The sequence below is a fragment of the Ylistrum balloti genome, unplaced genomic scaffold, assembly GCF_031769215.1.
Source record: "Ylistrum balloti isolate Yb309-2 unplaced genomic scaffold, AGI_CSIRO_Ybal_v1 Utg369808, whole genome shotgun sequence".
Lineage (NCBI taxonomy): Eukaryota > Metazoa > Mollusca > Bivalvia > Pectinida > Pectinidae > Ylistrum > Ylistrum balloti.
In genome coordinates this window covers 2,150,420-2,175,800 of record NW_026781982.1, presented here as the reverse complement: position 1 = coordinate 2,175,800, position 25,381 = coordinate 2,150,420, and the positions used below count along the sequence as shown (strand labels likewise).

Below are 25,381 nucleotides of genomic sequence, written 5' to 3'. Positions count from 1 at the left end.
AAAAATACAATTAGCTTTAGAAATCAGATGGGGTGGCTGCTTTCTTGTACCAAATTCCAATCTCCTTGAATTTATCAAAATTGATCAGGGATCGGTGGATAAGATATATCATTATTTATCAATTGAATTCATAACCCAATAAAAGTCACTTACAATGGATGTATTATCAAAGAAATATCTTATTGAATCCGACTGAAAACAGAACAATCCATAAATTCCCCAAGTTATTCGATTTATTGAAATATCACTGTTATATTTGTGGTGAAAATTAAACCGCTCCTCGGGAATGTCATTTATTTCTGTTTGTGTCAACCTTTTACAAATACTCACTTTATACAGTCCTTTGACAACTGATCTTTGAACAAACAATATCAATATATTAAGTTAAGTAAGAATACTTTGAATGCAGATAAGGATTTCTATCATTCTTCCTGTGCTGTATCCATTAATACGAAAACCTAAAACTCGTAATTGATTACGTCACGACGCAGTGTGTGGTAAGAATATTGTATCATTGACATCGATCCATGGGTAGCCTGTGGATTACACGGTTAAGCTCGGCGGAGACCGTAGTTATTATGGATGATGTAAGCAGATACAACTGCGAGGATCTGTGCAATAAAAAAGGTGGCTTAGTCTATAATTGAGAATTTGTACCGCGCGTATTCTAAACTTCAATAATTCTAATATCATAGAGAAAATATTGGTTTCATATTTAGTGTAGATCACGAGAGTTATAAATATTATTTAAAACACCGAAGAATACGGATATAATCATTGGCACATATAGAAACAGTGAAAAATATAGATATAAACGCTCCTGGATTTTATACAAGATGATCAACGGAAAAACTATTAATTTTTCTTAGTGTTACATTTTTAAAGGAAAAACAAATGACAAAAATCCTATTCAAACTTAAAGCGATGTTAAAAAAGTTAGTGAAATATCAACACCTCCTTTGATGTTGGATTGTTTGGCGCTACGTTTGACAAAACTATGAAAGTTACCTCATCACTGAAAAAACTTACATTATCATCTAAATTCCTATATTTTACTAGCAAAATGTAATTGAACGTTTATTTCTATTATTCCAAATGTCGTCATACCATAGTAACCACTTGTATATAGCTGCCGTGTGTGAATTATTTATATAACATAGTGTCATTATATGTTTTCATCCTTTCACGCACTCCCTTTTCCTTATAAACATGAAAGAATATATTATTGTTAAGTAAAATATTCAAAGAAGAAGAAATCAAAAGAAAAATAATTGCTTAATCATACACAGGGATTTGGCACGAATTCCCAATCCACAGTTAATATATGGACTATAGAATTCGAGCCAAGTTCCTGTAATTCGAGCAAAGTCCCTGTGACATCATTTACAATAAACTGATTTATTATATCTCACATATGAAATTTTATTTTGTACTGAAAATAGTTCTTAGATTTTCAACAAGGACAATAATCTTTTCCACACTAATTCTCTCCCACTACTAACAATGTATGAACAGTCCTAACATTATTTTCTCAATTTACATGAATATGTAGATTCTAATATTTTCGACGCCATGTTTTTTGACTGCATATATTAATCCAGCCAGCATACACCCACATTAACGTTTTGATATTTGTAATTAAACCATCATTTTATATAATTCGTCTGCTGAAATACCTACTGAAACATCCCCGTGCATGTAACAGTCGTGAGTTTACACGGGAGAAACATCTCCGTGTATGTAACAGTCGTGAGTTTACACGGGAGAAATATCCCCGTGGAGGTGACAGTCGTGAGTTTACACGGGAGAAGCATCTCCGTGGAGGTGACAGTCGTGAGTTTACACGGGAGAAACATCGCCGTGCATGTAACAGTCGTGAGTTTACACGGGAGAAACATCCCCGTGTATGTAACAGTCGTGAGTTTACACAGGAGAAACATCTCCGTGGAGGTGACAGTCGTGAGTTTACACGGAAGTAACATCCACGTGCAGGTGACAGTCGTGAGTTTACACGGGAGAAACATCGCCGTGCATTTAACAGTCGTGTGTTTACACGGGAGAAGCATCCCCGTGGAGGTGACAGTCGTGAGTTTACACGGGAGAAACATCTCCGTGGAGGTGACAGTCGTGAGTTTACACGGGAGAAGCATCTCCGTGGAGGTGACAGTCGTGAGTTTACACGGGAGAAACATCGCCGTGCATGTAACAGTCGTGAGTTTACACGGGAGAAACATCCCCGTGTATGTAACAGTCGTGAGTTTACACAGGAGAAACATCCACGTGCAGGTGACAGTCGTGAGTTTACACGGGAGAAACATCGCCGTGCATTTAACAGTCGTGTGTTTACACGGGAGAAGCATCCCCGTGTATGTAACAGTCGTGAGTTTACACGGGAGAAACATCTCCGTGGAGGTGACAGTCGTGAGTTTACACGGGAGAAGCATCTCCGTGGAGGTGACAGTCGTGAGTTTACACGGGAGAAACATCGCCGTGCATGTAACAGTCGTGAGTTTACACGGGAGAAACATCCCCGTGTATGTAACAGTCGTGAGTTTACACAGGAGAAACATCTCCGTGGAGGTGACAGTCGTGAGTTTACACGGAAGAAACATCCCCGTGGAGGTGACAGTCGTGAGTTTACAAAGGAGAAATATCCCCGTGCTGGTGACGGACGTGAGTTTACACGGGAGAAGCATCCCCGTGCATGTGACAGTCGTGAGTTTACACGGGAGAAACATCCCCGTGGGGGTGACAGTCGTGAGTTTACACAGGAGAAATATCCCCGCGCATGTAACAGTCGTGAGTTTACACGGGAGAAACATCCCCGTGGAGGTGACAGTCGTGAGCTTACACGGGAGAAACATCCACGTGCAGGTGACAGTCGTGAGTTTACACGGGAGAAACATCGCCGTGCAGGTGACAGTCGTGAGTTTAAACGGGAGTAACATCGCCGTGCATGTAACAGTCGTGAGTTTACACGGGAGAAACATCGCCGTGCAGGTGACAGTCGTGAGTTTAAACGGGAGTAACATCGCCGTGCATGTAACAGTCGTGAGTTTACACGGGAGAAACATCCCCGTGGAGGTGACAGTCGTGAGTTTACACGGGAGAAACATCCCCGTGGAGGTGACAGTCGTAAATTTATTGGGAGCAACATCCCCTTGCTGGTGACAGTCGTGAGTTTACACGGTAGAAACATCTCCGTGCATGTGACAGTCGTGAGTTTACACGGGAGAAACATCCCCGTGGGGGTGACAGTCGTGAGTTTACACAGGAGAAATATCCCCGCGCATGTAACAGTCGTGAGTTTACACGGGAGAAACATCCCCGTGGAGGTGACAGTCGTGAGCTTACACGGGAGTAACATCCACGTGCAGGTGACAGTCGTGAGTTTACACGGGAGAAACATCGCCGTGCAGGTGACAGTCGTGAGTTTAAACGGGAGTAACATCGCCGTGCATGTAACAGTCGTGAGTTTACACGGGAGAAACATCGCCGTGCAGGTGACAGTCGTGAGTTTAAACGGGAGTAACATCGCCGTGCATGTAACAGTCGTGAGTTTACACGGGAGAAACATCCCCGTGGAGGTGACAGTCGTGAGTTTACACGGGAGAAACATCCCCGTGGAGGTGACAGTCGTAAATTTATTTATTGGGAGCAACATCCCCTTGCTGGTGACAGTCGTGAGTTTACACGGTAGAAACATCTCCGTGCATGTGACAGTCGTGAGTTTACACGGGAGAAACATCCCCGTGGAGGTGACAGTCGTGAGTTTACACGGGAGAAACATCCCCGTGGAGGTGACAGTCGTAAATTTATTGGGAGCAACATCCCCTTGCTGGTGACAGTCGTGAGTTTACACGGTAGAAACATCTCCGTGCATGTGACAGTCGTGAGTTTACACGGGAGAAACATCCCCGTGTATGTAACAGTCGTGAGTTTACACGGGAGTAACATCCACGTGCAGGTGACAGTCGTGAGTTTACACGGGAGAAACATCGCCGTGCAGGTGACAGTCGTGAGTTTAAACGGGAGTAACATCGCCGTGCATGTAACAGTCGTGAGTTTACACGGGAGAAACATCTCCGTGTATGTAACAGTCGTGAGTTTACACGGGAGAAACATCCCCGTGTATGTAACAGTCGTGAGTTTACACGGGAGAAACATCCCCGTGGAGGTGACAGTCGTAAATTTATTGGGAGCAACATTCCCTTGCTGGTGACAGTCGTGAGTTTACACGGTAGAAACATCTCCGTGCATGTGACAGTCGTGAGTTTACACGGGAGAAACATCCCCGTGCATGTAACTACTGAATTATGGGGCCTGTGCACCTCCCTCTGAGATAGATGTTGACATTTTCCCCAGTCGGTCTTTAGCTTGATAATTTAGGCCGTAATCATCACTGACGAGTCATCGTATAACTAAATTGCTGTATGAGGTAGTTCAATTTGTTGTTTGGCTCTGCTGTATCTAATTCTAAATTGTATGAGTGTTTTATAAATCTTATGGCGATATCGGTTTGCACCCAAGACCAATAAAATCCCGATTAGAAAGCCAGAACCGTTAGAACTAACAATATACGTGGAACTCTAGTCTTCAACAACTTTAAGACAAGAGTCGAAAGTCGGTATCTTCACGAGCAGATTTTTTAATGAACTCATCGTCTCTGACATAAAGAAATAACACTTTTTAAAAGCCAAAAGCAAGAACGAATACTTTACCACGCCGACTGTTAGTTATATTTGGTATAAATGGCTACGTTGAAAATGACATTATATTAACCCCAAGATGACGAAAGCAACAGTCAGCTTATAGCTATCATACTAGTTTCTGATATGTTCAGCAGGTCAGAAGCGGGATTTACAAACTGTCTAACTAATGTATGTTTATTATCTACCAATCAAAATGCTTCATTTTGGGAACCCCGTTATTGACATCCGGGCATTTACAAGGCGGTCGGTTCGTCTCGAAGATCAACAAAACAGACATGGTATGATTTCACGTGTTTAATCCGACATAATTATTCGTGAATTAGTGACACTTCCTTGTAATTTATGTTCATAATTTCACATTTATCACATTCACCATGTTTTATACCACCACAGCTTCCATTTAATTGCGATTGTTAAGTCAATCTGGTGGAAATTACTATTTTCGTTGTTAACTTGGTGCAAGATTCTGCATGTTTCGCGATCTCATATATGTAATGTTGACATTTCAGTGGCAAATTTTCAGATCGGAGTACATATTTGATTTGGCAACATTCGAAGTTTTTGAATACATATTACACTACATGAATCCAAAATAACTATGAACTTTAATTGTGTTGCATTTGATCAGACATCAAATTCAATGATTCCCACAAAAAATTTCAACGAATTTCCTTTCATTGCTTGTATTTTGAAATATGTCACATTTAACTGATATTTAACCCACTGAATGAAGCCATGAATCAAAGCTGTCAGTACAATTCATTTAGACATCCATGTTCTTCCTCTACATATATTGATATACCTTCACCTGTACCTCTCCCTTGGTCACAACATTCATCAGATCTTTTAACTTGACATATAACAATATCATAATGAACGATCTGCCGAGGCCTTGAACCTCAGGCTTGTATGCTAGATATGAAGCTGAGAGATCAGAGTTTGACACAGCGTTGTATATGTTGTTTATTTTTGTGCATCATGGTCGTTGAAGTCAAATCTAAAATAAGGGGGGCACCATAGCTAAACTTCAATCAGCAGAAAGTCAGGGGTGTGTCGATTGATCTCTGTCTTGTGTCAAGAACACTTAGTATTTCTCTAGAAGATGAAATCAAGAGCAGTTTATGCGGTTTTGTACTTTTCCTTGAACAAAGCATTTGACCCCAATTTCTTTGGGTAGCTGTGGTGTATCTTCCACATGATGTTCAGTAAAACAGCTAAATAGCCACCAGCGACTGAAAGGAGACACCCTACACCTCAAAATGGGCTTAGTTGTTCAAAGGTCTAAAGTGATATACTCACAAACAAATATCCAAAACATTTCCTGTACCCTATGAAATGTATATATGTCAATGATGTCATTACTGATTAACATTCATACAGTGTCTTCAAAGAGAAAGTATTAAGATAGATGTGTCGTTAAATATACTGTACATATATATCAGCAAAGGTATAAGGAAGTGCGCCAATGCTGTGGTTATCCTAGGGCAGATCAAGGTGTGCTATACTCTTTTGACTGGATATTCCGAGCATCCATCTGAGTTGGAGTATTCCAGCATCCATCTGAGTTGGAGTATTCCAGCTTCCATCTGAGTTGGAGTATTCCAGCTTCCTTCAGAGTTGGAGTATTCCAGCTTCCTTTAGAGTTGGAGTATTCCAGCTTCCATCTGAGTTGGAGTATTCCAGCTTCCTTTAGAGTTGGAGTATTCCAGCTTCCTTTAGAGTTGGAGTATTCCAGCTTCCATCTGAGTTGGAGTATTCCAGCTTCCTTTAGAGTTGGAGTATTCCAGCTTCCTTTAGAGTTGGAGTATTCCAGCTTCCATCTGAGTTGGAGTATTCCAGCTTCCTTCAGAGTTTGAAAATTTAAGCTTCCTTTCAAGTTTGAGTATTCAAGCTTCTTTCTGAGTGTGAGTGTTTAAACTTTGAATCTGTTGCAGTTGTTTTACCCAGAATTGTTTTATATTCACAAGTATCAATCTTGACCACCAATAATTCTTTGTCATGTAACATCCAATGAGGTATGGAAAGTTTAAACATATTCTTGTCAGTCCGCTTTAATTAGCTGTTTAAATATTCAGGTTTTATTCAAACTTTTTATAGATTTATAAGTGAAGAAACTTGCTGATCATAATTTGTTCCTGGGAAACTCATGAAACAATAAATTAGATTTTCTGTTTAATATGCATCAAGTGATCAATTAGTGAGGTTTCTATCCGAAATGAATTATTCTCTTGTGTTGATATTTTATCATCAAATGTTTTCAAACTTAATTGAAATTTGAATATCTTTGGTTGTCTTCTAGTTATAAAAACACTATTCCTTCCTTGAACAAGTTTTAGAGTGGATCTTGTTTTGTTTACTTCTCAGTATGTGAATCAGTTGTTTTTTGTTACAGGTACCTGAATTGGTGTATTTTAAGGGGAGATACTTTGTATATAAATTTGATATATTTTCCCACTTTGTAGGCAAGTTACGGGGGCAAAAAGAATGCACTGGCAGGGAGGGGCATGAAGAAAGGTGGCCCAAAACCAGAACTTACAGAAGAGCAGAAACAGGAAATCCGGGAGGCATTTGATTTGTTTGATACAGATGGTTCAGGAACTATTGATGCAAAAGAACTCAAAGTATGTTTATAATAACAATACTCTGAAAATATTGATAGTTGAAAATAAACAGAAATAATGGTACTGTAACATTGTATGAAAATGACTGAGCAAATTAATTATCAATGGGATGATATAACCAGATTTGTAATGGAACAATAATAATTATTGATTTAGAATAACAGGTTATCTTGGTTAAAAAATAATCTGCACTCTCCCTGTTGGCTAGTAATGATGATAGAAAAAAAATAAAGGAAAAAACCAAATATGGAAAATATATGTGTATATAGACATAGATTATTTGCTCAATGCTAAAGGACAAAAATGTTTACAAAGGTAAAATATTTGTGTTATACCTGGTAAAATTATAGATTACATTTAGATTTTTTTGAAATTACGTAAACCAAAAAAATATGTTTTATGTTATCAGAGCCTACACTTCACACTCACAATATTTGTGAGTATTTTCTGGTATTCTACAGGTTGAAGTTTAAACTTTCACTGTACAAGGAGATACACACAATTACAAAGTTATCAGAATTATCTGTATTAAGTTAAACATCTCTCTGTTTTACAGGTGGCGATGAGAGCATTAGGTTTTGAGCCAAAGAAAGAGGAAATCAAAAAGATGATTTCAGATATAGACAGAGAAGGCACAGGTATGTATATAATGATAAAAGCTATTGTGAAAAGCTGGTTTACAGGGAAGATGTTATATGTATATATATATATAAATTGCTTGTAAAATCAAAATATGAAAAGTAACTAAAAACAAGAACCAACATCCATTCAGTGTAGATAAGGAAAAAAATCAGCTTCTCGGTTCCAGAAGGATACCAGAAAGTATGTAGGATTTCTTGGAATTCAGAGCAACAGTAGAGATGGCTTTATATTGTAATAAGTAATAAAATTTTATATTTAAACATATTTCATTTCAAAAATTTATTTTAATACATGTATAACTTTGTACAACTCCCATCTGTATATATCAAAATAGGTACCATTGACTTCAACGAGTTTCTGATGTTGATGACGCAGAAGATGAGTGAAAAAGATGTAAAAGAAGAAATTCTTAAGGCATTCAGACTGTTTGATGATGACGATACTGGTAAAATCTCATTCAAAAATCTCAAGCGTGTCGCCAAAGAACTAGGAGAGAGTTTAACAGATGAGGAGCTACAAGTAAGTTTATCTAGCTTCGTGGTGGCAATTCCTGGCAACTATTGGGTGTGAAGAGGATGGGGTGGGGGGGCAGTTTAATAAGTACATTGGTAATGGTTGCCATTTGAATGGTGACAAAATCTAATGTATTTTTTTTCTGATATATAAAATAAGGTGTTATGTGATTTATAATTCAAATCATTAGCTCTTCTTGTTATGAGGTGTTAAGTATTTTTCTACATTTAACTTGCTAGTTATGCAGTGTTACCAGGGTATTTGTGGTAGCCAGTTGCCATGGTAATAACACAACTGCAGTAGCATTACATTGACATAATGGTAGAAGTGCTTGGGTAACTCATACATTGGGATAAAATTTCAATAGCTGACTGAAATCAAATTTATGTTGAAAAGAGAAAATTTGAGAGAAAAAATATCAATATACATTTTTATTTGTGATACAAATGAACTCTGTTATCATATAGGTTCACTTGTTGTAAATTTAGGACTTTTACAAATGTTTTTCAGGAAATGATTGATGAGGCAGATCGTGATGGCGATGGTGAAATTAATGAAACAGAATTCTTGAAAATCATGAAGAAAACAAGTTTGTACTAGTAATTTAAAAAACTTTATATTTATAAAGACATTCCATTGTATTCATCTGCAGAAAGTGCGAGAAACTGGGACCAAGAGGGAGAGAAACCAAACAAAAACATTCAGAATATGTGGCCAAACTTACATGTCTGTTTTGAGACTGTTATGTGTAGCTGTTTGTTACATTTCGTTTCTTGGTTCAGAGTGTCAAGTGTCACGTCATTTCTCCAGGAGGTTGACTAGCTGCCAGTGTCTATTATAAAACTTCTCATTGAAGAAATGATACTTCTGTAAGTGTTGTGGACAAGGGGAGGCTACTCAGAATTATTTACAATTTTTGGCCAATTTTCCAAACTAGTGTCAGAAAGTCTTTTCTGGCAAAATATGATGTTAGAAATTAATGAAATTAAGAAATTAAAGATTTCTGAAAAAATTTAAGAAAACAATTTTCTGAAAAAGGATTAACTGCTCCATTCTCTCTTGTTTGTCAAGAGTTCAAAATAAATAATTCAAAAAATATATTACACACTTCATTCCATGTGGAAAGAAATATAATTAAAAAAAAATGGGTTGTTCATCAATGCTGTTCGAAGTCTCACCATCTGATCTGTTTATTGTTTATAAACAACAATTCAACCATTTATTTTGTAAATAAATATGAATATATATTAAAATTGATGCTATTGATTATATTTACTCTATTTTTTTCCCTCGTTTTTGTCCTCCATGTTCCTACATTATCATCCAACCATGTTTCATATAATATGGTTTTAAAGTCCATCTTTACAAGAATATCTTCTTTCCTCTTAATCAGATCTGTATATACTTCTGCATTCTGGTTGCTTGCAGAAAAATGGAAAAATATTACAAAGGCAATAATTATAATAAAACAAATTAATTTATTAATTTTATTGTATGACATCATGAAATAATCAACAATCAACAAAAAAAGAACAAAATCCAATTAGATACATTTACAGCAAAACAACTAATGAATCGTCAATGTATGACTTATTTAAAAGTATCTGCAATTATGTATATAATTCTTTGTTTGCTAAACAAAATAGAAAATTTAAAAAATCATGGTACCTCTATACTCAAATCAGCACACAAGTGTAAAAGAATCGTACAAAAAAAATCACAGCATTGTTTGATTTAATCATGGTAGTATCATACTACAGTATTTATAGAACACGACATGATTAACATAATTTTGAACACAACATCACATGACAACACCTGTGTCAATCACCTTAATCACACACATATCCAGAATTTATGACAATGATACAACAAACAAACATTTACCGTGACAAATGGGACTATGATTGATTCATCCTAGCAATGACTTTATAACCATGGCAACTGGATACTATAGATTGTAATTACCACTGAAATCACGGTTTTCCTGGATACAGCAACTTGAGCCAAGGCTAAACTGACATTGAGAATTTCAGCAACAAGTATGATGGCTGGTGACGAGAAATGATATATAAATATTATCTGATAAAATTAATTAGAAATATCAAAAGATTACAAGTATGGAAGGAATGATACCATTTTAAAATTATATATATACATCATATCACCTTGGTAAATCAGTCATTAAATATGTAGAATATATCACAGGACTTGATTTTGTTAGGAATATATTAAAAGGACATCATGTTAAAAATATCTCCATTTACAGCATATGATACACTGATATTCACAGTCCAGCTTGACCACTTCTCTGGTTGGGAAACACCTTTCAAATTTAGCGCCGATAATCTTATGTAATAGTTTTGAAAAGGAGGCAGTTAATTTTGTAAACACATGATTGGCAGGAATGACACAGGCTGTAGTAATACAGTAAGTAAAATCCCATTCTCCAGTACCAGATTTTGTTACAGATATAAATATATACTTTATTTATTTATTTTATGAAACAAGCTATCAGTTTATATTGATCACTCTTGTTGGCTGGGATGGAAGCATGCAGGGGGTCTTCATGTGGGAAGAAACAGGAGTACCTGGGAAAAAACCCACATGTTTGGGTAGATGACCCTTACAGTTAGGTGGAAGGCGAGTATGTTACCACTGCGCCACTCAACTACCCATGTCAGGATGTAGTAATATGAACTGCCTACATTGCTGTGACTGATTCAGGCAGGAAGCCATTTTGTTTACAAGCGTTGGTGTTTCACATACCCAGTCTGTTGATCAGCAGATAAGGATTTATTTTTTTTATTATATTCATTAATTAACTTTTAAATGAGGTGATACACTTGATATATATATATATATATATATATATATATATACAATAATAAAAGAAATCATTAAAAGAACAATTGTTTTACTGTGATGTTGCTTTAAGTTTGAATCAAAATCATCAACATATAGGTTACATGTATGGCACCAGGCTATAGATAAGGAGATATTATTAATTAATAAAAAATAAATGCGGGTGGTCGGGTGGCGCAGTGTTAACGCACTCGCCTTTCACCTAGCCGACCGGGGTTCGATTCCCGGAACGGACGTGAAAAGGTAAGGGGTCACCTGTCCGACCGCGTGGGTTTTCCCCGGGTACTCCGGTTTCCTCCCACAATAAGGCCCCTCGCGCGCTTACATCCGGGCCAACAAGAGTGATTAGTATAAGTTTAAATAACTTGTTTCGCAATTGTTGTAAAACAAATAAAGTTTATATTTATAAAAAATAAATCAGGTTTGGTTTGAGAAATTTTCTTTTTGTGTTTAATACGAACACTACCTGATTACATGTTACTCGGTTAACTATGTTTAATACTGTTAAATATTGCTTCACCGTTAATTTTGAGAAAACACAGTACAACTCTGCATAACAAACCTCTTTTATATAAAAACAGCCACTAGTAGAATGTTCCTGTAAACTTTCAGGTTTCTGGGTATTAAAATAAAAATAGAAATTCAGGTGAATATGTTATACATGTAATTTTCAATCTGATGTAGGGGAAAAATAGTTATTCTAGATAACAAGATTTTTCATGTAAAATGATAAATGGCATGAATGTGTTATTTCATCATTGAATATATATGTTGAAGCAACACAACACAAAAAAACATAACTTGTTACATGTTTACTTTTTTCTCAGGCTTGAAAATATTTACTTTAAACCTGAAAAATTACAGGAACTGAAATAGGCTTTGGTTTATTTGTGACCCCATCAATGCAACACAGGAGGGGAAGGCCTTGTCAGATATAGGCAGATATAGCCAAGCAATGTATTGTTCAATATCGGTTGAAAAGCAACAACACAAATTTAAACTGTTCAGCACGTCGTCCATTTCCCCTCCATGAGCAAATTAGTATAACCAGGTCATTTAATACTCAGGCCATTAATAGTGTTCTGAAATTCAAGGACATTTGCATGGTACCTGACTTTCTCTGCTGATACCACAGGAATGAAATGATACGACAACATACAGAACCTAAGAACCTGGTCTGGATGAACAGAAAATTTATAAACTCACAGATTTCCAAATTTTGTTCTCCAGTATGCCTCGTCCTGTTGCCAAATGCTATGTGGTTTCTGGTAGTACCCACCACCAGGAAGTGGAACCTGGTTGTAAGTGAGTCCCACAAATGGCTTCTTCATGTGTAACAGCCAGTAGGCACTATTGTAGTAAAGGTAGAATTTGTCTTTATCAAAAATATACAACAGGGCATCTAGCAAATTTAACACCATTCTAGCATCAGAGACATTTTTCTGGAAATCCTTGTAAAAATTCAGCATGTCTTTCGCCAGTGACACATTGCCTTTCTTTCCAAAAATTTCCGTTTCGTTGCCGAGGTATATTGGTTGTTCGGCATACAGATGTATCCGCGTGTAGTTAAGTTTAACACTTTGATCAAACTTTGCTCCTACTACACTGAGCTGCTGAAAAGCTCTTAGGACCCAACTTGCACAGTCAAATGCATCAAACCACATCTTGCCTCCTGAAATGTAAGAGCAGCAGAGAAATTTAAAATATCATAATGTGTAACATAAAACCAAAACTTGTCAATTTAAAGTGAAACACTTTAAAATATAGTCTCATATAGGTAATTCAGTAAGACTTTCGTAACTTGTTTACAATACAGAGTAAACTTTAACACCTGTATTACACTTGACTGGAAATTCTTAGGGGAGATTTCAAGAAAAATGTTTTTATAAGGATTTGTAAATATGTATCATAACACAAAATCATAATTGGTAACTACATGATGTTTTAATTCAAGTTTAATCTTACCAGGTTCATTTTCTACAGTCCAAGTTTCATAGAAGATCCCAGTCTGGTTATCCTTTAACACCCAATCAGAGAATGTATTGAACTGGGCCCCTGTAGTAGATGCAGAATACCACGGTGTACATTCTTATGGGTAACAGTGATTACAGGATTCAAACCAACAGGATTTGACATGACCAGATTATCAAATATGGTAGCGTGATAGGGTTGACCAATATTATTTGATAATAATTAGTCTTGCCATCAGTGGACGAATGCTTGATAAATCAATTTTAATTGTATAACATCATCAATCATCTTGTCTTGGTGAAATAATTATTATATTCATTATATACTCAACAAAAAAAGAAAGGTTAACATGTTTCCTTGGCGAATACCTGTAAATGAGTGAAAACAAAATGACGTTTGTGCAATATTAAAAAATGGTAATGTTTTACATTACAAAATCCAAGGGGGTTACCAAAATCATTCAAGCGTGAAAGTCTGTATTAGCGAAAGAGCTGCACGAGGTTTTCTGCGACTAACTTGTATCTTCGCTTGAATTTCATAAACATTCAAACTTACAACTGTTCCTTAGATCCTTAGGACTTAGAAATCACCGAATCTTGCTATCTTTCAACTTTATCATTATGCCCCGGCTGTCACAAGTACAGAGAGAAAGGGCTGTAAGCATGATCCAGGCTGGGGAGTCTCGCCGTCGAGTTGCATGGCATTTTGGTTGCAGTGTTAAGACATTTTGCCAGATGGTAAGTCGTTTAAACCAAACTGGGTCAACATCTGATCATCCCTGAAGTGGCCGACCCCGTAAAACGACCGCCAGGGATGACCGTCGTATACGATTGATACATTTGTGCAATCGATTCGTAACCGCAGTAGAGACTACAAGGACATTGTTTGGGCGTCGTGTGTCTCCACAAACAGTCCGCAACAGGTTGAGGGCCTACCAATTGAAAGCGCGGCGTCCCTACAATGGACCCAATTTGTTGCGACGTCACCGTAATAATTGGCGTAACTGGACCCGTGTTCACCGTCATTGGGCCCTACGACAATGGAACAATTTCTGTTTTCAGATGAGTCCAGGTTTTGTCTGCAACACAGTGACAGAAGGCGCAGAGTGTGAAGGCGATGAGGGGAGCGTTTTGCGAACTGCTGCATTGCAGAACCGGAACACTTTGGCGGCGGAAGTGTAATGGTTTGGGGTGGTATTTGTAGGGGGACTCGTACCAGTCTTGTTGTGTTAAATGGCAATTTAACCGGCATTCGATATCGGGATGAAATTTTAAGACCAGTGGTTCTGCCATTCTTAAGATGCCATGACGTTGGCGCCATTTTGCAACAGGATAACGCACCAGCGCACACCAGTCGCGTCAGCAGAACTTCCTTGCAGCAGAATAACGTACAGGTGTTAGATTGGCCATCTAAATCACTTGATTTGTCACCGATTGAGCATGTCTGGGACCTTCTTGGGCGGTGCGTGAGAGAACGTCAAAATCAGCCGTCAAACTTGCAGGAGCTGGCCCAAGCCTTGATCGCTGAATGGAATAACATCTCTCCTCGAATTATCTGCCGGTTTACGAGTTCCATGCGACGACGCTGCAATACTGTTTACTTCGCAAACGGTGGCCATACCCGTTACTAATGGTGTTACCTTTGAAATTGACCCCAACGTCCTTTACAGTCGAACAAAATCAACTGAACGCAAAGTTTTATAATGAACCATGACTGCAGTTTTATCAGAATTGATCAATTACTTTATTCGTACATGATTGGTAAGGATTTATGAAGGGGTTAATTAATTAATCACAGATTAAAGTAGTGTTACCTTTCTTTTTTTGTTTAGTATATATGTCAAAAAATATTTCAGTTTCTATGATTTTGACAGCAAACATTATACTGCATGTTTACCTTTTGACCCAGTTCATACCTGTCATCGTGGCAACCTTCTTCAGAGTACCGTTCTGTCTCCATAATTTATCTTCTATACCGTTGTAGATACAGGTTGCCCCCTGGTTACACCAATAGAGAGTGTTGTTTTGTAGAAGGTGAGGGAATGTACAGTTAAACAGCTGGAATAGTTCATACCATTCCATGGTGTAATTCTGTCCAGTCTTTAGATTCTTGATACCAAGAGCATCATGAATGATGTGCTATAAACATGAAGATTTCTGTTAGATTTTCTATGTACAGAATGGCATATGTGCTGTAATCTTGTTGAAATATTCTGGTATTACTGGAAAGGTTTAGTCATAAGGAACACATGTGCCAAATATGAAAGCTCTACCTCTTACGATGCAACAGTTATGGGCAAAGTTTAAGATGACAACAGATAAACAGAAAGCACAACATGCCCCCGATCTTTTGATCAGCAGGCAAAAAAATCCTGAAGATCATCATTGTAATACCAGTGTACTGATAGGTCAAGGTTATGTGTTTTCTTTCAAACATGGTACACGTCAGTAAAATTTACAAATCTCCCCAGTAAATCTCCAAACATGGTACACGTCAGTAAAACTTACAAATCTCCCCAGTAAATCTCCAAACATGGTACACGTCAGTAAAACTTACAAATCTCCCCAGTAAATCTCCAAACATGGTACACGTCAGTAAAACTTACAAATCTCCCCAGTAAATCTCCAAACATGGTACATGTCAGTAAAACTTACAAATCTCCCCAGTAAATCTCCAAACATGGTGCACCTCAGTAAAACTTACAAATCTCCCCAGTAAATCTCCAAACATGGTACACCTCAGTAAAACTTACAAATCTCCCCAGTAAATCTCCAAACATGGTGCACCTCAGTAAAACTTACAAATCTCCCCAGTAAATCTCCAAACATGGTGCACCTCAGTAAAACTTACAAATCTCCCCAGTAAATCTCCAAACATGGTACACCTCAGTAAAACTTACAAATCTCCCCAGTAAATCTCCGAACATGGTACACGTCAGTAAAACTTACAAATCTCCCCAGTAAATCTCCAAACTTGAACTGCCACACAGGTTTCTTTAGAGCATATATTTCCACTGGGTCTGTTGGATTGAACAATGGCATAGAATTCTCTACCTCTCCAGCAGGGCAGAATGGAATCACACCAGCTTTACAATAAGGGTTAGCTTTAGGGCGGTGATCATGCCTCCTGAAAATCACAAGTCAATTATTAAATAGTTATAATTATAATATTTATCTATAGCTATCCATCAGTCAGCCAACCCTAACCTTTAGGTCACAATTTGTACTGCCCCTCACCCCTTCACACATGGAGTTTTTGCAGGATACACAGTAGTATTTCAAGATTGAATTTTTCAATATGCATTAAAATGTACTGCCAAAGTTTTTAACTGTTGAAATGAATCATGTGTAGAAATTGAGACTACAGGCACTTACTAGTAACAAGAAGTGGGGATTTCCCACTGAACCTAGTTGTAAGATGTGGACTTAGAAAGTGAGAGGCCACTTGTTCGAGTTGCAGGGGCCATGGTGGCAGAGTGGTTAAGGCCTCTGATCATCTTAATCACTAGCCCTCCACCCCTGGGTTAGGGATTTTAGGCCTACGTGGGGCAGTTGCCAGGTACTTCCTATCACAGATATACTTAATACATTTGACTTTAATGTATACCAAGTTTTTGCTATAGAAGATTAATATACTTCATCAGATCTAAAGAACATGGTATATGGTTGTGTTAACAGTAAATACTTTGTAAATGAAAGAATGGTATTGAGAGTACATGCAAAGTTACTACTTATAATCCTAACAAGTACCCTTGGATATATTCAGTAATGAAGCTTCTATCACTTGGCTGGGGAGACTATTCCAGGTATCCACCACTTTGGTGCTAAATTTGTTGATAGTTCTGTCTGGTGAATAGACAGATGTTTGAAGAGGATCTTTTTCTGCTTGTGGAATCTGTATGATAGGTGGACATATTTTCATTACCTGAGATTACCCCCCCCCCCCCCCCCACACACACACTATATTATATCTTATTCCTTAATATTTGATTGACAGTAGCTAGGTATTTAACCATCAGGTGAAAGATAAGTACTTCACTCATTTGAAAAATCTAGGCTTTCTTGTCATGACATCTTCTGTTGTTGTCTGGTGGTTGGGAGATCAGATGTGGAAACCTCATACAGATGCTTATTCAAAATGTGTTACCAGTCATTGGTAGTTTGACACTCCCTTCCTGCAGCCATTTGTGTTTCTCTAGAAGCTGAGCTTGTCTCTGCTTAAGTGGCTGTGTCCTTTTGCATGACAGTTTACCTAATTGCTCTGGTGTTTAGTCAGGTAGCTACCAACTATTATAGGAAGACTACACGTCAAAATGACCTTTGTTGTTCATGGGTTAGTAAACCCAACAAAACAAACAAATCAAGTCATTTGTATAACATCAAAAACACTCTGTTATCTAATCATGAAGTTCTATATCTGAAAGATGTTTCTGAGCTTCCAATTTAATTTTGCAACAGCTTTGATGAGCACAAAACAAATCTGTAGCAAAATCAAATTGATGTTCACTTTCTCAGGAGGTACATTAACAATCCAGTACTTAGAACCCCCCAACCCTAAGACTAACATTTGATTTAACACAGCTCTCATGATGCAATATAATCCAGACTAACATTTGATTTAACACAGCTCTCATGATGCAATATAATCCAGACTAACATTTGATTTAACACAGCTCTCATGATGCAATATAATCCAGACTAACATTTGATTTAGCACAGCTCTCATGATGCAATATAATCCAGACTAACATTTGATTTAACACAGCTCTCATGATACAATATAAACAAGAAGTCATCTTGTCAAGTGCAAAGTTTAATAAAAAAAAAATCAGAATGATGGACATTTCTACTGACTATTAATTTCGTTAAGACAGAATTAAGGAGATATATGCTTATTCGTAAAAGCTGCGTGATAACAGCTATTTCTACACTAGTTTCCTCTTGGAGTAAGATCCTAAAGACATTTTGATGACTATAAGTGTTTGTCTATTGTCTGGTGTATGGGCCTACCGGTTTTAATGTAGTACAGTACAGGCAAGTAATACAAACGCAAGTATAGACAGGTAATGTATATTTGTGTCATATCATTCATTATTACCACAGTTCAAAACTGCAGGTTCGATGGCAGTAGCTTATATACAGGGATATTTTGTTTCTGTTTCCATGTCTCGCCTGCACAACCACTGAGAAATAGTGATTACTGTAACAGTAGCAAACCGGCAATTTTAACCTGAAATGCTTAAAGTTCAACATATGTAAACAATCGCACATAGCGAATAGGTCATATGAGTATACCAACCTGTATGGAATTGGCCATGTAATCGAAGTGACAGCATTTATACAGCAAAATAATAAAATCAGCGATGTAGAAAAGAAACCGAAACTTGTGTCCGCCATGATGTATGTCATGTGATAACATATGTAAGAAATCACGTGATATATAGAAAAGAAACATGGCAGCTCCCAGCGGTTAGACGTAAGTGTGATAACGAAAGATAACAATTCTTCAGATAACTGCCTGTGCGCAAGAGCATTATTCTACACTTTACAGAAATATGTTATCGCTTATCTGTATTTCTTTCGCGAGGTCCTGACATTAACATGTAGAAGCCATGTCACTTCATTGTCTATCAGCTTAATTTTGGCTATTATGCTACGTTTTAGCTTACCGTTACCAAATGGTAGGCTATTCAAATCGCCGTTTCTGTGGCCCGTTCTTCCTACTGTCCACCAGTCCTTACATGAACAATAACTGCTATCGCAATTTCTTGATAATTAAGTACCGGCAGGATATTTCACAAACTGCATGTGTAGGTCCCCACTAGGCCTTCAGACAGAAAATTTCTGTCTCAAAAATGAAAATTTAATGGCAATATTAACATTAATAAAAGTAGCAGAAACACATCCATCATCAATGGGATGAATTAAACAATTTCTAGTTGTGCCCATTGGGTTTTCAACCCGATGAAGAATACAATATGGCCGCAACATTGCCGACAGTCAGCCATCTAGGATTTTCACAGTTGGGATCTGTTATTGTTATTTTTTGGTGAAGTACTGGAAAGATATATTTCAAACTTATGTAGATTCCACTTGGTCCCTATTTGTTTTGATGTTCTAATAACAATCATATATATGTCTTTAGTCAATGAATGTAAGAACTCTGTCCCTGTAAAAAGTGAGGGAAATAAGTGACATCTGGTTGGCATTCAGATGATAATTTTGGAAAGATATTGTTCTAATGTTCATTGAGATCCAGGCCAATTTATAAAAGTTGATAGAATAATTAAGAATTTCAAGTAACTATCTTGAATTTGGCTTTTAAAGACTATTATTGCTCTTTTTTAAGAGGAATTTTCAAGTTTCATGTAATTTACAGAAAATCAGAGGAAAGAATAATAATAATAATAATAAAAGAAGAATAAGATATAATAGATTTTTTATTTATTGCCTGTCTTTATCACAAAATGTTACTGAAAACTGAACACTTCAGATAATCAAATTGTATTTAATTACCAGAAGTATATATCATCACATGTCGTGTTCACACAGCGGGTTATATTTTTCACTTTTTTTTTTACTTTTCAAGCTCTGGTAAAATGATATTATTTCTTCACTTGTGTACTGCTTCCATTTCTCTGACAATATATAAAGATATTGGAAGGGATTTAAATTTTTCCAGTCTGCAATTTTAATTAAAAAACTCTCATCATTACAGAGTATTAATCAGGCACCTGTGTCGCCCAGAGCTGCGGTCTTATTGCACTGATATCTTACATTACCTATTGATTTATATCTTCAAGCTCTACAAAGTTCTTTAAAATCTACATTTAGAGTATGTCATTCTGTTTTTGAAAAAGAAAAACCAACATCTGTCTTAAAATATATTCTATTAAATTGACCTGATTATATTTTTATATTTTTTTCTCTTAATTGATATAAATTCAGATAAAATTACTAAAAGATAAGTTTGAGACAAGTAGATTGGTTGCAACCTTACTGAATCCTGCATGTACCTATAAACATGTAATGTATTATGGAATTTAATTCTTCATTTGATCAGTTTATCTAAATTATCTTGTTTTCAGTTTGTTTTTATGGTAGACAGCGTAAGAGATGGACACAGACAGAATCCTTGGTGTTGGACAGGTAATTATATGATAGTGAAATTTGATCCCTTTATTAAACGTTACAGGCACATGCTATTATCTTGTCAATTAATTGTACTCTTGTTTATAATTTCTTCAATTTATATATTATATGTAACCAGAGTTTTGATGTACTGTTAACTTTTCTATATCAGTCTGAAGTCAATTGACATCAAAACTTTGTCCCTTTGAAAAGTTAAGGAAATAAGTAACCCTGAGCCAGCATTTAAACAATAATTTTCAGTTAAACAAAGGTTGAAGTTTAATTATATATATATAATGTATATATATTCTACGTATATTCAATTTAAAAAGAATTAATTTCAGATCACTTTAATACAATTTTGCAGTTGGTTGATCTAAAATGGAAAGTGGGTGTGGCCATGAGTTCAGATATATGTCGTAGTTTGAACAGTTCCTATGTTGCTATGGCGATCAAGGTTGCAGATCCATCAGGGAAGGTTACAAGTCATAAATTTGAGATGTCAGTTCAGCAATTCCAGGTAACAATACATCACTGTAGGTTTTCCTTAGCCTACAATTACTAGTCTGTATCAAGAAATTTGGGCACTTTCTCTTTAATGAAATTAGGCCAAAATATGTATGTAACAGAAGTCATTATTAAACCTCCATGACAAGACGTTGAGAGTATATAGGAACACCCCTGTACATATGTATGATCATACAGAAAAACAACGTCACTACTCTACACACCGCATTTCTCATCTAATAACACGAAACTCCACACACATGATTACAAACTTCAGTTCTTTTATGAGTTTGACTTTAAACTATGTGTGGTAAAAAACAAGGTCACCGTTACTATAAATAAAACTCAATAGAAATTTTCACGTCACCACTCTACAGCCTGCATTTCTAAACTGATTGATAAAAAACTCCATATATTGGTACAATGCTCCACACAAATGTTCACAAACATCACTCCTTGTGCAGGTCTGACTTCCATTCTTTTGCAGTCAGATACAAGGTCACTGTTCCTGTAAACAAAAACTAATAAGATTTTCATGTCATTGCTCTAAAGGCTCCATTGTATCAAAATTGTCACGGTTCATTTAGTTCTCTGATATCATTAACAATCAAAGTGAAAAAACAGTGGCCTTGCTTGCCTTCTGGTCAAATTATCTTAAAACACCAACTGCATTTTGATCCATGAAATAAGCACTTACCAACAGCAAATCACTTACCCATTATATTGGTTGTTTATTCACCATATCTACACCACAGACATTCACATCATCAAAACGGACACCATCTTCCAGTATTACACAGACCACACTGCCATATATATAGCATTTAAATAAAAGGTAAACAATTTTACTTATTTATAGTAACTGTAATCTAGATTTGCACTGCAGAAATTACTATTGCGTACTCTTACAAGAAATGATGTTTGTGAACACATGTAGGTTTCCTTTTACCATGACATACAAATTTGAGGTGCGAGTGTTTTTGTATTGTTTACGATGTCTTGTTTATTTCAATTCCTTTATTAGAATTTGAACTTATGGCCTCTGGTTTACTAGTCTTAATAATTTGAGCTAAATAAAAGATCTCTAGGCAAGCAGTGTGTTGTGACTAGTATTTAATAGGGTTACATATATATGTACTCCCTCTCTAGGATAGAATAGTGATGTCTGTAGGGCAACTTACATATTATTCCTGAGTCCATACCTGGGCACCACGGTAACAGAGGTTGTTATTCATTTCCATGCCTTCACTAAGATTTGAACCCAGGACCTCTGGTTAATTAGTCTTACTCCCTACTGATTGAGTGAAAGAGGAGATAACTCCAGTCGAGCAGTGTATTGTGACTAGTGTACTCCAGGGTTACATGTATACATATACATTGTAATAACAAATGTTTACATTTATATTTACTCTTAAACCCCTGAATATTTACCAAGGCTTCTATATATTTTTTTTAACAGAATTTTTCCAAGCAACTAAAGGATATTGCTAGTGCAATGGAAACAGTATGAAGATGTCACTTGATTCAGGGAATGGTGGTTGATCATAGAAAACTTTCCTCAGGGTCAGTACCAGCATGGAGGTCAGGAGCTTGAGCTGAATGTTCATTATACTGACTGATTGTATGGTTATTGTGAATCTCCAAATTTTTCAGAATTATCTGGTAGTAAAGTTTTATGTTATATGACACTAAGTATGATTCAGGAAACAAGCAAAACGTTGTATGGTACTGGACTAGTAAAGCTGAATGATCTGTTCAGGGCTTAAGAATGCTGTAAAAATTGTTGTTGAGGACCAAGATGACTTTTAGGTGACACTGAATCGATCTGATAGAACTGGAAGTTATTAATGATCTGTGTAAGGCCTGAAAATAAGAAGACACACAGGATGATACAGGCTGATCTCACTGAGAGCAAAGTAAATAAGAATTTGTTGTAGTTATCTGTTAATTGTTTTATAGCAGACATTTTCATCCTCACACAAATGTAAAACAATGCAGGAAGTTAAAAAAGGCCCTGTGTATGTACAAAAACAAATGATGCCAAAAATATTTCTTAGTGAAAAAATATTGTTCTATATATATTAAGTGATGCTTTATCTTTAAATAAAATAAATGTAGTTATTTCCTTTAAAACTGGAAATAGTCAAAAACATCTATTACACATTTTTAAAATTTTCATAACAAAACAAAAAACAAAGATAAAAAATCCAGGAAAATAATTGAAGCCTGAAATACTAAAAGTGTTGTTTTTCTACAGTTAAGGATGAAAAAGTTTTGTTTGCATGAATTGAATTTGTTAAGATTAAATACTCTGTGACTGATTTGAAAGTGATTTTACTAAGATGTATATGAATAGGTGTCCACCAGATATCATTATAACAGATTACTGAGAACTTTTATGCATCAGAGAAGTTTTGTGAATCATCAGATTTGCAAATTGTTTTAGCTTTTAGAATTCTTATAATTCAACATTATGCTTTGAATGTTTTTCTGTTAAACTGAAAGCACAGCTTGGTTTACTGGATTGACTATAATTCTAGTGTTGCTTCCAGAAAAACATTTTTGTCTGTTTAAATGGGTCAGGTGTGAAAAATGAAAAGAAATGTGTTGCAGTGATAACAATTGGAGGAGAAAGAAGGATGGAGTTCTTATCCAATTTTGTAATTTTTTACCTCTTGATCAGCTGGAAATGAGGATTTCAATTCAGGTACCTGTATTTACAAGCTTAAAGCAGGTGAAGTTTCATTATTACTTTGTCTGTGGACAGAAACTTTTGATTACATCCAAATGTCTTATGGATATTGTATTGCAGTAATTTAGGACAGAGTGCATGACTACAATTTGAAACCGTTTATCAATAATAGAAGGAAATTCTACTTTAATTCCTTGCTTTTAAAATCTATTTGTCACAGAGTATTAAATCTGTTTATTTATTTGTTGTAGTTTATTTATGTCATTTTTTATGATACATATCTTCAGTATCATTTGTTTCATTCATTATAATGTACCTGGATATACACAATTAATATTTATGTGAGGGAGTGTTAGGAAATATCTGATGGTCTTTGTTTATCAAAGTCATTTAAGTTATTTATCATGTATTCAAACTATGTTATATATAGGACAGAAATCTCCAGCAAACACAAATCATATCAATATTTTAAAACATGGAATAAGTTAGGAAGCTGATATTTAGCTAGAATAAACAGCTGGACATGCAGTCAGAAATCTTAGATAACCAAGGTGCGAATGTCATCAATATGTGGGTCACCAATGCAGAACTACTGTTTGTGTGCAAACTTTAAACATACATCTGTGTTGTTTATAAAAATTGCCAATTCTTCAAATTAAATGCTAAAAAATTGCAGTATTATGAAAAATTGAAATACTTCCCATCATAATTTTTATGTGTTTATGTAATATTAGACAGTATGGTGAAATGATTATAATTACCGATATATTTCATTACTTTTAGCTTAATTTTTCATAATTAATTATTTAGAGTGTTTATTTTTGATCTTCTGTCTAGATTGCTTTTACTGAAATCTTTCAAGAAATCTCACAATCATTAAAGAAGTATTTTTATTTACAAATAAAGTACTAGATCTTTATTTTTCTCTTGTGTATTTTTTACTATTTTGCACTTTCTCAACTGTTCATCATCTGACAGATCTGTGGAAGAACATGGAACATACACATTCTGAAAATCTGCATTATTAGATTTATTCATTCCTCAGGTAAAAGTAGCACTGTAGAAAAATCTTTGTCTAGTCAATATAGGAAACTTGACTGCTTTAATTACAGTATGAAATCCTGACAATTTACACAAGGGAGATAACTCTGCAATACTTCCTAGGATAACATTTGTGGACTACTAATAATGAAAGAAAATTCTAATAAAGTTTCAACCCTGCCATGTTAGAAATTGCTTTTCACTTGCCTGGTTATTCTTAATGTCTTATTTCTGATGAAGTTTGATATTTTTGTGGCCATTTATTGAGATGCAAGTGCCCTATATTAACCAGCTTGGTCGTCAGTCCGTCAGTCTGTTTGTCTGTCTGTCTGTCCATTTTTTATTTTCCTGTGGCTTCATATTCATTTAACTTCACATGGATGAAGTGAAATCTGTCAATAATTGAAAGAGTTATGGAACTTTGAATGACAAAAACATACTATGTCATTACTTTCCACATGATAAATTGTAGTTTTGAAGTCTGATGTTCTCCAAATATGGTCTGTGGATCAGTGAAATGTGAGAATGTTTGCAAGAGTTATGGGACTTAGAATGCCAAAAATACACCATTTTTATTACTTTCTGCACACTGTGCATTTGCTGTTGGATAATCACCAAATTTAGTATGTGGCTTTGTGTACACAAGACCTTGTAATAACCATTTGAACCTGTTGATATCTACAAGAG

General features: G+C 36.0%; 3 protein-coding genes across 3 annotated transcripts; 2 read left to right on the top strand and 1 right to left on the bottom strand.

The window, feature by feature from the left end:
• Window positions 1–4,882: 4,882 nt before the first annotated feature.
• Window positions 4,883–9,740, top strand: LOC132544786 (uncharacterized). The gene is made up of 5 exons (XM_060208431.1): window positions 4,883–4,990; window positions 7,175–7,333; window positions 7,890–7,971; window positions 8,310–8,494; window positions 8,999–9,740. The coding sequence occupies exons 1-5, from the start codon at window positions 4,883–4,885 to the stop codon at window positions 9,086–9,088; spliced, it is 624 nt and encodes a 207-aa protein (XP_060064414.1). The 3' UTR covers window positions 9,089–9,740.
• Window positions 9,741–12,220: 2,480 nt separating this feature from the next.
• On the bottom strand, window positions 12,221–18,732 carry LOC132544756 (ceroid-lipofuscinosis neuronal protein 5 homolog). The gene is made up of 5 exons (XM_060208406.1): window positions 18,623–18,732; window positions 16,273–16,450; window positions 15,240–15,462; window positions 13,319–13,408; window positions 12,221–13,025 (listed from the first exon to the last, which is right to left on the bottom strand). The coding sequence occupies exons 1-5, from the start codon at window positions 18,730–18,732 to the stop codon at window positions 12,556–12,558; spliced, it is 1,071 nt and encodes a 356-aa protein (XP_060064389.1). The 3' UTR covers window positions 12,221–12,555.
• A 45-nt stretch (window positions 18,733–18,777) lies between these two features.
• Window positions 18,778–24,481, top strand: LOC132544723 (COMM domain-containing protein 6-like). The gene is made up of 4 exons (XM_060208371.1): window positions 18,778–18,799; window positions 20,412–20,472; window positions 20,822–20,974; window positions 22,421–24,481. Exons 2-4 carry the CDS (start codon window positions 20,440–20,442, stop codon window positions 22,469–22,471), a joined length of 237 nt encoding a protein of 78 aa, XP_060064354.1. The 5' UTR covers window positions 18,778–18,799; window positions 20,412–20,439; the 3' UTR covers window positions 22,472–24,481.
• The last annotated feature ends 900 nt before the right edge of the window (window positions 24,482–25,381 follow it).